Below are 12277 nucleotides of genomic sequence, written 5' to 3'. Positions count from 1 at the left end.
TGTGACTCTCTCAGTGGCTGAAGTTTCCTTCAGAGTCACAGACAGCTGCCCCAGCTCTGTGGTTGCTGCCCAAATGCCAGACTCTTGTGTCCCTTTCATTAAGAAAACAAATGTTTTCTGCTACATCTACTTAGCCACTCCCAGCTGGAAAAGAAAGTGGCTAAGGTTAGTGTTTAGTTTTCACAGCCCCTGAAGTGAAGGTGGGCAAGGGAGAAGAGGCAAGAAGGTACTGGGTGCTTCCCTGGTGGCGCAGTGGTTGAGAGTCTGCCCACCGATGCAGGGGACACGGGTTCGTGCCCTGGTCGGGGAAGATCCCACATGCCGCGGACCGGCTGGGCCCGTGAGCCATGGCCGCTGAGCCTGCGCGTCCGGAGCCTGTGCTCCGCAACGGGAGAGGCCACAGCAGTGAGAGGCCCGCGTACCGCAAAAAAAAAAAAAAAAAAGAAGGTACCGGGTAATGACAACCCCTACTTATGAGGAAGGGCTGCCATAGTAAGTGGGGTAACAGACAAATCATGGGCTTTTGGCTTCAGGTAACCTGGTTCTCATCCTGCTTCCAGTCCTTAATATTATAGTGACTTGGGCCAGTTCATAAACCTGTCAGTTTCTGTATCTTTAAAATTGGAATAACACCACCTGGTTCTGAGTTGTGAGGATCACATGAGGTCGCAGACATAAAGCACCTGGCACGGAGAAGATAACTAGGTGTTATGTCCCTTCCTTTAATGCACGGTCAGATTTATTGAGTGTCTACTTATGTAACAAGTTCTAGGGCGGATGCTGGGTAGAGTGGTGAGATCCAGGCATATTGGGCTCTATTTCTAAGGCACAGGATCTAGCAAGAAAGATATCAAACAAGCACTTAGGTCAAACCATAGGAAACTGCTACTTTTTAGGCTAAAAAATGGTCACGTGTCACAAATTTCAAATGGTTCAGTCTAATAACTACAATGATGAGTGATGGATGATTTGACAGAACGTAGAACAGGAAGCCTAACCCAGCCCATGGGGTAAAGAAATCCTCCCTAAAACTGATGTCTGAAACATGAGCAGGAATTGGCTGGGCAGGGGAAGAAATCAGATGAGGGAATAAAGATTTCTTTTTTGGAAAACAAGATATGGGCTGTCTAGGAAAAGGAGGTATCTGGCCTTTTAGAATTGCAGCGATGAGCCCTGTAGGGTATGAGTGACTGATAGCTAGCTTCATGAGTTACCCTCTAAAGGAGATTTGCATTCTAAGAGTTGCCTTATTAGCTCAAAGGGACACCTTTCCAATGGCAGGATTTCAGTGGAGGACTTGAAGGCATCTTAAAATCAGGAGCGGTGGCTCTTTAAGTCAGGCACACCTAAAAGACAAATTAAGACAGGGGTGTTTCCATAGTCCAAATGGTGCTTAAAGCAGGGAGGTGTTTTCTCTCAACAGGGCAATGCCTTCCAGGGCCCCCGGAAAGCAGATATTGTGGCAAGAGAGAAGGTCACTGAATTGATCCAAGTCCAGGCCGAAAGGATTATGGCCTTAAAGGAAGAGGTTGCTCTTTTGCGTAAGAAAGGTGGCCTTGTTCTCCCCCCCATTCACTTTCCACAAGAGAATGAATGAAGCCCGTGGGCCTTAAGTTTGCTTTTTTCTCAAATCCAGCCAAGATTTCTGACACTTAATTCAACAGATGTTCTGTTTCCTTGTCGCCTGCAACAATCCTACTGTTTTAAAGTGAACTTATCTGAAAGTCTAAAACCACATCCAGTCATGTAGTTTTAATAATTTCCCCCCAACTGCTTATCTTAAAACTGACTACAGCACCCAACAGCTACTTATTATTGAGCTGAACCAATGCAGATGTGTCTGCAACCAACTGGGTCAAATGTGAAGTCTTAGGAGGCTGTTACCTTAAATCGCCAGAAACCATCGGTAATATATCCTGTTTTAGGAAATTTGTTTTTTGGTTATCTGAATTCTTAGCCATTAGCAAGAAAATCGATCATTCAGCAAACCATGAGAAAACTTCCTTTTCTTGGTCGTTGGATCCTTGGAAAATAAACTTTGATGTTATCAGGTATTCTCTGAGAGGACACAAGAGAACAAAAACTATTTTGCCAACAATATCTGAGAAAAATGCAATTTAGAATTTTGACATTGTTAACTTCATAAAGCAGTTATTTGAGGGGGTCGGGATTCAGGAAATGCAGACAGAAAGAGCAGAGCGGTTTGCTTTAGACTGGCATAAAGCAAAAAAATAAACAGCTTCCTGAATCACCCATAGTTTTAGCAACCTCCTCAGCTCTGGGTGGAGCACAGAAGTGTGTTTTGCAAAATGGTTGAGAAGGAGTCTCTTCTCTGAAGGTGTCTGCAACTCTACCAGTATTCTAAGCACTTCCTATAGTTTCTCATGTCCTGTGCCATTTTCTTTCTGTTTCTACTTGAGTCATTCGCTGGTTTTGATATAGATCAGGAAGTAATGAAATAGATCCCATCACTGAGAGATCAACTCTAATAATCACTTTTGATTGTATATAACATTTAAACTAATTTGGGAGTATTCTTTTGGTTTGGGGGTAAGTAGTCAGTGGAATTCATCTCAGAATGATTTCACTGATATTTGGATTTCTGTTAGTAACAGAACATAGCACTTTAAATTCCGTGCTCTGTGGGTCCATTTTAATGAGCTACTCCCTTGAGGCCATCCCAGAATATGAATTGGTTACCGAAAAGGAAAGGGAAAGGCGGCAATGTTGCACCAATGTAGAAAGCGACCTCAGCAAGGTCAAGTTTTCGTAACCCGTCTAGCCTGCTGATCTGCCCCCCAAAATTATAGACAGGACTTGGGGTTTTTTTGTATGTTGGAATATATATATATTACAGGGGGCCACTTGGCCTATTGTGTCTCTAAGATCCTTTCATACTCCTATTTGAGAGGTCCAAATAGCTTAATGTTTGTGCCTGTCACCACAGAGCTCTGATGTAGCAGCTTTTCTACTGGAGAGCACCCTTTACCACATTCTCTGCTGTACACCCTAAACTATGTGTGTACACCCTTAACTATGTGTGCCCTTCAAGCGTTTCAAAAAAATGTGCTAGTCACAGTTCTGAGTGTTTTACCTACTTAGTTATTCCTGCATAAAAAATTACCCCCAAACATAGCTTCAAACAACATTATCTCACCCAGTTTCTGAGGGTCAGGAAGCTGGGAGCTACTTAGCTGGGTGTTTCCAGCTCGGGTCTCTTACGAGGTTGTAGTCAAGCTGTGAGCTGGGGCCACGTCCATCTGAAGCTTGGCTGCAGCAGGAAGGGCTACCACCAAACTTACGTAACTGGCTGGCTACGACCTTGAGCGGCCGCCTGGATACAGTGGGTGGTCCCGGAGGAGACACTATCCCCTTGTTGTGGTGAGAGCTAGGGTAAAAATTACATTATTTTCCTGGGCCTCATTGTCAGACAAATGAGAGATCTGGATAAGCTCTGAGGCTTCTTCCCATTCTGAATCCTGAGATTCTAATTGCAGCAAGAATGAATTTAGTCTATGGACGAGTAAAACCAGTCAGGATTATTACTTTTTCCCAAACTGAACTGAAGTTTACAATATTAGGCATTCATACAGCATGTTTGGGATTTGACAATACAGTTAATTCATTTTTATTTTGAATTAGATAAGAAAGATAGCTTTCGTTTCATTTCATTGATCCCAGGCTTAGTCTTGAATCTATAGCAACTGAGTCTTCGGGAGGTTTAACAGCAAGCAGGAGAGCACCAGGGTGCAGCCCTGGCTGGGGGTGGATGGAAAGCTGTCCTAGTCTCCTGATCTGTGCTCTGCCTCCTGCTGTGCCCTTAGAGAAGGCAGCCTCACCTTTGAAAGAGGCCAAAAATCTGCCTGAGTTACTCGAGGATCAACTGTTAATGTCCCTTGGTTATTCTGAACCCTCGTCCATAGTATCATCAAATCTCAACATTGAAAGAAAAACTGTAGAGTCCAGCCCCTCTGTCAGAACTTCACAGGAAAAGGAGTTTCTCATTCCTGCCGACTCAGCCTGTCCTGTGTGGCTGTCCTGAGCCATGAGCTGAACTCCACACCACCACCAGCTCCTGCCCAACTAGGTCTTACTCTTCCTTTTGATTAATTTATATAGCCATTGCTGACTGAATCAGATTTTTAAAAGGCACTATAATAATTAACCTGAATCTAAAGAAATGCAAGATGCGATGAAACTGAATATCTAAGCTGTTTCCTTTTCTAGGCTAAAATTTAAAGGCCTGATGCCTAACCTTTTCCTCCTCTCCTGCAATTGGCTAAAGTAAATATGCACATTTATCTCATTTAACCTGCCTTAGAAGTGCTTTTTCATTCCCAGGCTTTTTTTTTTTTTGAGCTAAAAGCACTGTTGTCACATAAAACTGCTTTCTGCACAGCACTGGAACCATACCACTTCCATAAAGTTCACCAAAACTCACCTTGACAACCACTGGGATCATCAAGCATTAAGAAAACAGGGGAGTTTTTTTGTTTTCAAAAGCCAATGGGCTAGAAGTTGAGTTTTATAGCCCAGATCTGAGAGGTAAGATCTGTCCCTCCTGGAAGTGACCTCTAGGTCCTTGATGCGAGATTGTGTCTGAAGTCACAATATCTTATCTCTTCTCTTCCCTGCTCTACGTCTCCTTTCCTATCATTTCCGTATTCCTACAGTCCTTCATTTCATTTCTTGAAATATTTTTAAAAGACTGCTTTTCTGAAAACCATGTTTCCAATTTAGCTGCTGGACAGAGAAAGGATGCAGGAATCTCTTCTGGCCAGCAGAGGGCGCACTTGCCCTAGACCATCAGTCACCTCCTGGGGCTTTCTTAGGACTTTATTCCATTTGTGACTGGAGTGCGAAGCTAGGGTCTGCCACTGATGACCCGGAAGAGGATTAAGTGTTTCAAGTGGCATTTCATCTGTAACTCAACTCTACTGAAATCTAAAAGGTACATTTCCCTCCTGAAAACAGTTAAAGTGTGGTAGGGCTCTCGGCAAAAAGCTACAGCCTCCGTCTACTTCCACTTGCCCAGACAAAGGTTGATCCTATGGTTGGACGGCAGTGAGTAAATGTTGATTTTAAACAACTAGTGAGTCAACTCCCCTGGCCACGTTGCTGTTTCTTTGGAAAGAAGGGAAGTGAATTTTACGAGGCACCATATGTTCACCTGTAGCACAGCACTTCACTAAATGGCATTTTGGAGAAAATACTTAGTCTTCAACACACACCTGTATAGAAAAGATGAGCCTCATTCCTTCCGATCTGACCATAGCTTTACCTCAAGTCCAGTCAGAGAACGGTGAATCTGCTTCTCCTCGCCCACTGTACACTGTGTCCCTCTTGGACTAAACAGTTACCACGCATCTGCATTAATGAAAACACAACTGAGAGTCAATATTTAAAAAGACAAAATTAGAAACATTTGCTACCTTTTCCAGACTTCTCCTCGATGGATCTGAAAACATCACAAGTGGATGTTTCTTCAAATACTCAGACTGAATCCTAACATCTAAAGAGAATGCTGACTCATACATGACTAAGCTGTAGGTTACAGGGAAGACTAAACATTTATTTAGACATTACAGTGTTTATTTTTACAGAGATATGTTGCCACAGATTATTGATTCTGGAAGGTTTGTTAATGCTTACAGTACTATACACATCTTAGTCTAGTCTCACGGGCATCTTGGGAAAACGCTTCCTTTAGCACCAGATCCAGCCACTGTCACGGGTGGCTGCAGCCTCTGATCGCACGGCCCTGGCCCTTCTCTTGCAGTCACTGTGGACAGTGTGCCTAGGAGTCCTCCTTCCACGGGCTTCTCTGTGGGCCTTCTGCAGGGGCCCAGGCAGCGGCGGAGGGTCTAAGGGACGGGCTGCCTCCTCAGTCTGTGCTGCTCTTTCCCGGTTGACTCCTGTTCCGTTGCGGCTTCTTTGCTTCCCACCTCAGACCTCAGTGGGGAGGATTCCCTATGTCTCTCCAGAATTATAAAAACATATACATTTATTTACAAGTGCATAAATATATAAATATGGCTATTATAGAAAAATAAATACCAATTTTCTCTCTTTTTTAAAGAAACAACAATATATAGTGTCTTTCTGGGATATCAGCTTCTGCCTAAATTGTAGGAGGTGGTGGTATTTCAAAAGACATGTGAACCGGTGGGCTGGGGGAGAGCCGCATCCCAAGTTCCTGCCCTACGTAGGCCCCCACGGGGTGCTGGGGACACCAGTCTCCTCTCCCCGCAGGGCAGGAGTCAGGACTGGCCACCTCTTCAACCGGTACGAGGCCCAAGCAGCACCGGGACCCTGAGGGGAGAGAAAAGTGGGAAACGTTAGAATCCAGACTGACCAGGAACTAGTGCTCAGCGGTACTGGGTCACCCTCTCTCTGGGCTCTCTCTGGGAGCTGGTTACTGGCTTTAGAGGAAGGACAGAGACCTACAACCACAAAAAGGACAATTACACTCCCTCTAAGTATGGGCCACTTCTTACCCACGTCCCACCTGCACATTTCAGTGGTGAAAGCGTGGAGACCCTCATGCATCTACCCTATAACCAGGGGCAGATGACGTCAGCTGAGCCCAGGAACCGTGCAAGAAAGTTCTGCTTTCTCCAGGTGTGGGCTGCTAGTACACCCTTCTGCTGTGCTTTCTGGCCATGATCATCTCACTCACAACTCATGCCCCCCGATGGAGGGAGTCCCGTGTAGATGCTACTGGGGTCTGGCTCTAGGAGGTACCTGTCTTAGAATTTCATCTCCCAGGGTCTGGGAGCTGCATGTGACCTGGAAGCCACACCGTGGAGGCTATAAGAAACTGCAGCTAATTCTCTGAACCAGCCTGTGCCCAACCAGGTATCAAAAAGATGGGCACAAAGAAGGACAGTGGGCTGGGCGCGCTGTGCTTCGAGTCCCTTGGAGGGAAAGTTCTCTGGAAGCACAGAGTTCTGATGATGTGAGAACCTGGCTTAATGATGGATGCAACCTCATTCCTTAATTAAGAGACAAGACCCAACAAAGCAAGGTACTTCGGAGTGATTAGAGAGTGCCTCTTAGTGTGATGAGAGGCGGTGGGAATTGGTGAGTGGCCTTGAGATGCTGAGACCAAAAGGGCTTCTTTCCCTGAAATGGAGAAGTGCCCGTTCTCTCGGCCTTTGAGGACAGAGCTTGCCATGTTGGACCCACCTGACACTCCCTGCAGATGTGCTGGGCCTTCAGCAGGGAAGGAGGTGGCCAGCTCCCCTTTGCACCCCCATCTCGGATATACAAGCTGTGGACGGTCTTTACCAGACACCGCCTTCAGGGACTGTTCTCGCCCCGCCTGCACGTCACTCCCGGGTCGTGGACGCCTACACCTCACCTCATCCCTAGCCTGTTCAACCGCCCGCCCTGCCCTCAGCACTGACCTGGGTGAGAAAGAGGGTCCCACGTGGCTTCCAGCCCAGGACCCTGGGGTACACGCCTCATGCCGGGCTGGCCCGTGGCTGCTGGCTGCCCCTGGAGGTGGTGGCAGTCCTGCTGAGCCTGGAGCAGCTGGCAAGCTGAGTCATCGGGCAGCGTGTATAAGAGCGAGCCCTCGTCCGGGTTCGACTTGGGAGCCCTGCATGCACAAAACCAGGCGGAGGGGTGAGGCAGGGGCAGCGTGGGCCTGGATCCCACTGCCCTGGATACTCCCGTCTGGGGCAGCAGAGCTGGGCAGGGCTCAGGCGGGGCAGGGGCTGCTCCCCTTTGGACATCAAGAGGTGCCACACCATCGCTTCCACAGGCAATTCTAGTCTACTTCCATGTGACTCCACGCGCGTCCTGAGTACATGAGAGGACGTGGGGCCTACGGGCAGAGCCAGCTGGGTGGGGCTGCTCTGGCCTGAGAAGCGAGGGAGGAATTGCTGAGCAGAAAAGGCATCATAACTGCAAACACAACAACTAACCCCCTTAGGCTAAGAGTCCAGGGGAGGGCTTCCCTTGGTGGCGCAGTGGTTGAGAGTCCGCCTGCCGATGCAGGGGACACGGGTTCGTGCCCTGGTCCGGGAAGATCCCACATGCCGCGGAGCGACTGGGCCCATGAACCATGGCCGCTGAGCCTGCGCGTCCCGCGTCCGGAGCCTGTGCTCCGCAACGGGAGAGGCCACAGCAGTGAGAGGCCCGCGTACCGAGGGAAAAAAAAAAAAAAAAAAGAGTCCAGGGGAGCAGTTTGTCAGATGAGGGGATCGTGAGTGAAGCACTTGTGCTCACCTCTCAGTGATCCATGCTGGGTTTGAGGAACTAGTGAGAGAGCGAGCGCTGGGGCTCAGGGGTGGAAGGCAGGGAGGGGCCTGGGTACCTGGGAATCTGGTGACTTGGGGGGTCACGTCCACTGCCAAGAACGGTCTGCCTCAGCGTGCTGTCGGTGTCATCCTGCTGCTCAAACGAGGAACGAGAAGGTCACATCAGAGAGTCCAGGTAACTTCCCCATTCGTTGTTCAGCAGGCCCAGCAGCCCGGGATTAGAGGCTAGAAGGGAGGGAGCCTCAGGAGGTGGCCCGGCCACGCCCTCCATGGTGACCCGTCCCTGCGTGCCCACACTCCCAGAACTACGTTACCTGCTGAAGCTCCCCTGGGCGGCGCTGCTGAGGCTTCACGCCTGGGTAGCCCGTGGCAGCTGCAGGGCAGGCCGTGTTCACATGTACTCCATTGGTACAGGCCCGTCCGCTGGTGCCACTGAGGTAGGGCTGCCCATTGGCTCGGTGGCCTGGGAGCCCTCCCAGTGGTACCATAGTGTATTGGCAGGAGGAGGGCAGAAGGGCACTTCGAGGAAAACCCAGGTCTGTTGTATGTTCTGGAAGAACAGAAGGATAGAGCTACGCTTAGGTCAAGGAGGCCTGGGGCAGCTTGAAAAAGTCCCACGTGAATCTCAGAAAACTCCTGAGGACTTAAGGTCAAATGAGGTAGGCGGGGAGTTGACATCGCGCCAGGGTAGAGAATATTCTTTCTCTCGGAAAATTCTTCCTGTCTCCCACTTCTTCCTAACATCTAGATTTTTTTTTTTTTTTTTTGCAGTAGGGAGAGGAGACACAGGACCAGGATTTGGGAGAATGAAGTGGCAAGTTAACACAAGGAACAATATTTAAATGAAGCAAGTTGACCAGATGTGTTACCGTCTGAAGCAGAAATCAGTGGATAAATCAGATTAACCTAGGATTAGGGGGAAAGCTCGAGGGAGCCACAGACCTAGAGAGGCGGGAAGAGGCAGGGTCAACTGAAAGTATGAGTACGTGGTCAGAGCTTGAGACAGTAAAAGAAAACAGAGCCAGCTAAGTACTGAGCTCCAGGGATGCAGAGAACACAGACCGACTCCCACTTCATCCTCTCCATCTGCCAACGTCTATGAGACGAAGGGAAGGCCCCATCTGTGAGCGATCTCCGACTCTCTCCAAGCCCTCTGGGGGACCCACCAGGAACTTGAGCTCCCATGTGTGAAGCAGGGCGCCTGGGATCCTGCCCTGGGCAGAGGCCTCCTTAGGGACTGGGAGACCCCTCCTCCCCTTACCCCCACCCCAGGCTCCTTCCCCTTGGTGTTGAGGACGGTCATTCACTCACTTTGCTTAGACCAGGCCCTCCACAAGCAGAAGGGGATGAAGGCAACGATGATGAGGACGATGGAGCCCAGGACGACCCCGACGATCAGGTAGGGCAGGTCGCTGGAGCGGGCCACCATGGCCCCTGTGCCCACCGGCCGCTCTATGGTTTCATGGGGTGGTAGCTGTGGCGGGGCCAGAGTTGGGGGTGGGAGTCGACCAGGCTGACCAGAAGACTTCCGGGCTGTTAATTGGGACAAAACTCACTTCAGCCTCTATTTCTTTGACATTTCTTTCATGAAAAATAGGAAAACAATATCCTGATTCCATGGGTGTGAGAAACGGGGTCAAACTTGTAAGACAGGGCCTTCGGTGGATGACTGTGGTGTCCAAGCTCAGCGTGAAACTGACCTCTAAGGTGAAATTGGGTGTCGCTGAAGACACCTGAGCCTTATACTTCAAAAAACACCCTGAGATATTTGTGGACCAAGCAGTAGGGGCAGACTGGGTCTTTGGGGGCAGAAGTGGTATAGGGGTTTTCTAGAAGCATAGCTGGGGAACTTCTGGAAGAAAATGTAAGAAGTACCTGAAAGCAGAAAGAACTGGGAATAGAAGAACTTCCCCGTGAATCTGCTATTCCTGGGTGCACCGAGAGATGTGAAGTCCTAGGTCTGAGCTGGGGTGCAGAGCAGGGAGACGGGGTTCGGGGCTCACTAGGACTGACAGTGCTAGAGAAACGCCAATCCAAAAGTTTACGAGGTGGCAACCTCGGCATCTGGCTTTTGCTGTTATCAGGATGTATCTGACATCGTTAACTCCTTTTCGCAGCCGTCCTCCCCCATGACTTTCTGATACTACAGTCTTCTGGGTTTCCCGTAACCTCTCTGCCGCTGCTGCTTACATTTCTCTCTTCCTGCCCTTTTCTTCCTGTCTTTGCCTCAGACACTGAGAAGTCTTCTAGTCCCTCTCAGACTACACTCTGTCTTCTTCTTCCCTCTATGCCTGTGATTTCAGCCTACATCCCAGTGACCGCCAAATACCCTTACCCAGGGTCCTCCCTGGGCAGGAGACCTGCTTCCCTCACGGGACACTTGCATTTCAACGTCTCAGAAGAATCAGACTCAGGTACGCCTCCAAGTGGTTCACGTTGTTCCTTTCTCGTGGAAGCGAGTTCCCTGCTGGCTTTTCCCCTTTTCGATAGATGGCATGACCACCTGTGTGGTTCTTCAAGTTCAAAACTTCAAGGTTTCTGCTGAACTCCTTTCACTCTCTCCCAGCCTCAACACACTATCAGTCCCTGGTCCTCCCTACGCTCCCTCACAAAAGAGGCTCAAACCCACCCCTTCTCTTCACCTTTCCTTCGCGGCCCCGGTTCTCTCCCCTCAGCCCATTCCTGCATAGTCACCAGTGACCCTTCCTGACAAACAAATCCAACGACGACCCTTCTCCACCTCACAGCCCACAGGGTCCCTGATGCCCGTGGCCTCTTCCCTGAGCACTGCCCTCTCTCGTCCTTCCAGTGCCACATACTCCCGCCATGTGGAGCTACGTGAAGGCTTGTCCTATGCCCCAGGCCACTGCCTCCACCCTGCTGAAGGTTCAGTCCTTCCAGAAGACCAATGTGAAGGCTGTGTGAAGTCTCTGTTCTTTGCCCCGGGCACTCTGCGTGTCCCCTGACACAGGAATGCTGGCTGTGTGTGCATCTGCCCCTTCACTGTATGTGACAGAAGAGGGCAGGAAGGGCACACGGGAGACAGAATGTTGCCGTGACAGGAAAATGGATCGTTTTCTTGGCTCTATCCCTGTTCCTCTGGGATCTTCTCCTGATTACATTTTTTTGCAATACACCTTTCAGTATTTGCAAAATGGAAATGATATCTATCCACTTGACCGATGTGCAAAAATCAAGTTATTATATGAATGTATTTAACGTGTTTTAGTGCAGGGAAAGAGTCTGGGCTTGTAGTTGGACAAACTTGGCCCAAAGTGTGCTCCACCGCTAACCAGCTGTGTGACCTTGGTCAAGGTATAACATGTCCTGATGCTCAGTTTCTTTCTTTTCCTGTGGGGTTGTAGTTAAATTAAGTAAACTAACCAATGTGAGTACCAAATGTTACTGTAGGAATAAAGTGTTTATAGAAAGCTCCCAACTTAAGAGTGGGTTCTAACGCATGAGTTCACGTGTGGGTTAATTCCCAAGCTCCATGAGACCGTCATGATGGCAGCCCACTCGTACTTAATACGGAGCACAGGCAGAGGAAGAGAAGGGTTAAGATGACAAAGTTTGGGGATACTTGGAAAATAAGGAGTCATTCTGGAGAAGAGATACCCAGCATGGCACACAGAGCAGTGACGTTGCCCTAGTCTGCTGGGGGGAGAGCAAGAGGAGATCAGAGAACCCAGAGAGATCACCTTTGGTTTCACAGATCATCACGTTGCTGAACTCACTCTCCCCTCCTTCGTTGAAGCACTGCATCTTAATGTCATAGGAGGTCTCCGGCTGCAGGTGGCTGATGGAGTGCCAGTATCTATCCCCTGGGAAAGACAGAGAGAGAGTCAGCGTGATGATTATGCATGTGGCTTGCTTGGCCCCCACTGGAGGCAATGTTCTAGGTGCCCACCATGTTCCTGTTGTCCCATCACCATGGAACGAAGCATGTGGGTTTATGAACTCAATGACCCCAAGTGTGTCCAGAAAAAGCCAACGATGTGGGGCAGGCC

The 12277-nt window shown here is 49.1% G+C and overlaps 2 protein-coding genes across 9 annotated transcripts in view; one reads left to right on the top strand and one right to left on the bottom strand.

Moving 5' to 3' along the window:
* Positions 1-1751, top strand: part of CFAP44 (cilia and flagella associated protein 44) — a 133832-nt gene extending 132081 nt beyond the window's left edge. The window contains exon 35 of the mRNA XM_060298054.1: positions 1424-1751. Within this exon, the coding sequence (XP_060154037.1) occupies positions 1424-1597 (174 nt within the window). The 3' untranslated portion in view covers positions 1598-1751. The remainder of the gene's footprint in view (positions 1-1423) is intronic.
* Positions 1752-5551: 3800 nt separating this feature from the next.
* Positions 5552-12277, bottom strand: part of BOC (BOC cell adhesion associated, oncogene regulated) — a 259219-nt gene continuing 252493 nt past the window's right edge. For 7 of the 8 annotated variants that reach the window (XM_060298055.1, XM_060298058.1, XM_060298059.1 and 4 more), the window contains 6 exons: positions 11969-12091; positions 9579-9800; positions 8582-8817; positions 8324-8400; positions 7410-7603; positions 5552-6312 (listed from right to left, as the gene is read on the bottom strand). In XM_060298055.1, the coding sequence (XP_060154038.1) occupies positions 6122-6312; positions 7410-7603; positions 8324-8400; positions 8582-8817; positions 9579-9800; positions 11969-12091 (1043 nt within the window). In that variant the 3' untranslated portion in view covers positions 5552-6121. Of the gene's footprint in view, positions 6313-7409; positions 7604-8323; positions 8493-8581; positions 8818-9578; positions 9801-11968; positions 12092-12277 lie in introns of those variants that run through there. The other variant, XM_060298060.1, reaches the window with a different exon arrangement.

The sequence above is a fragment of the Globicephala melas genome, chromosome 4 (genome assembly GCF_963455315.2).
Source record: "Globicephala melas chromosome 4, mGloMel1.2, whole genome shotgun sequence".
In the NCBI taxonomy this organism is placed as follows: Eukaryota; Metazoa; Chordata; class Mammalia; order Artiodactyla; family Delphinidae; genus Globicephala; species Globicephala melas.
This window is presented reverse-complemented; position numbering and strand designations above follow the sequence as displayed.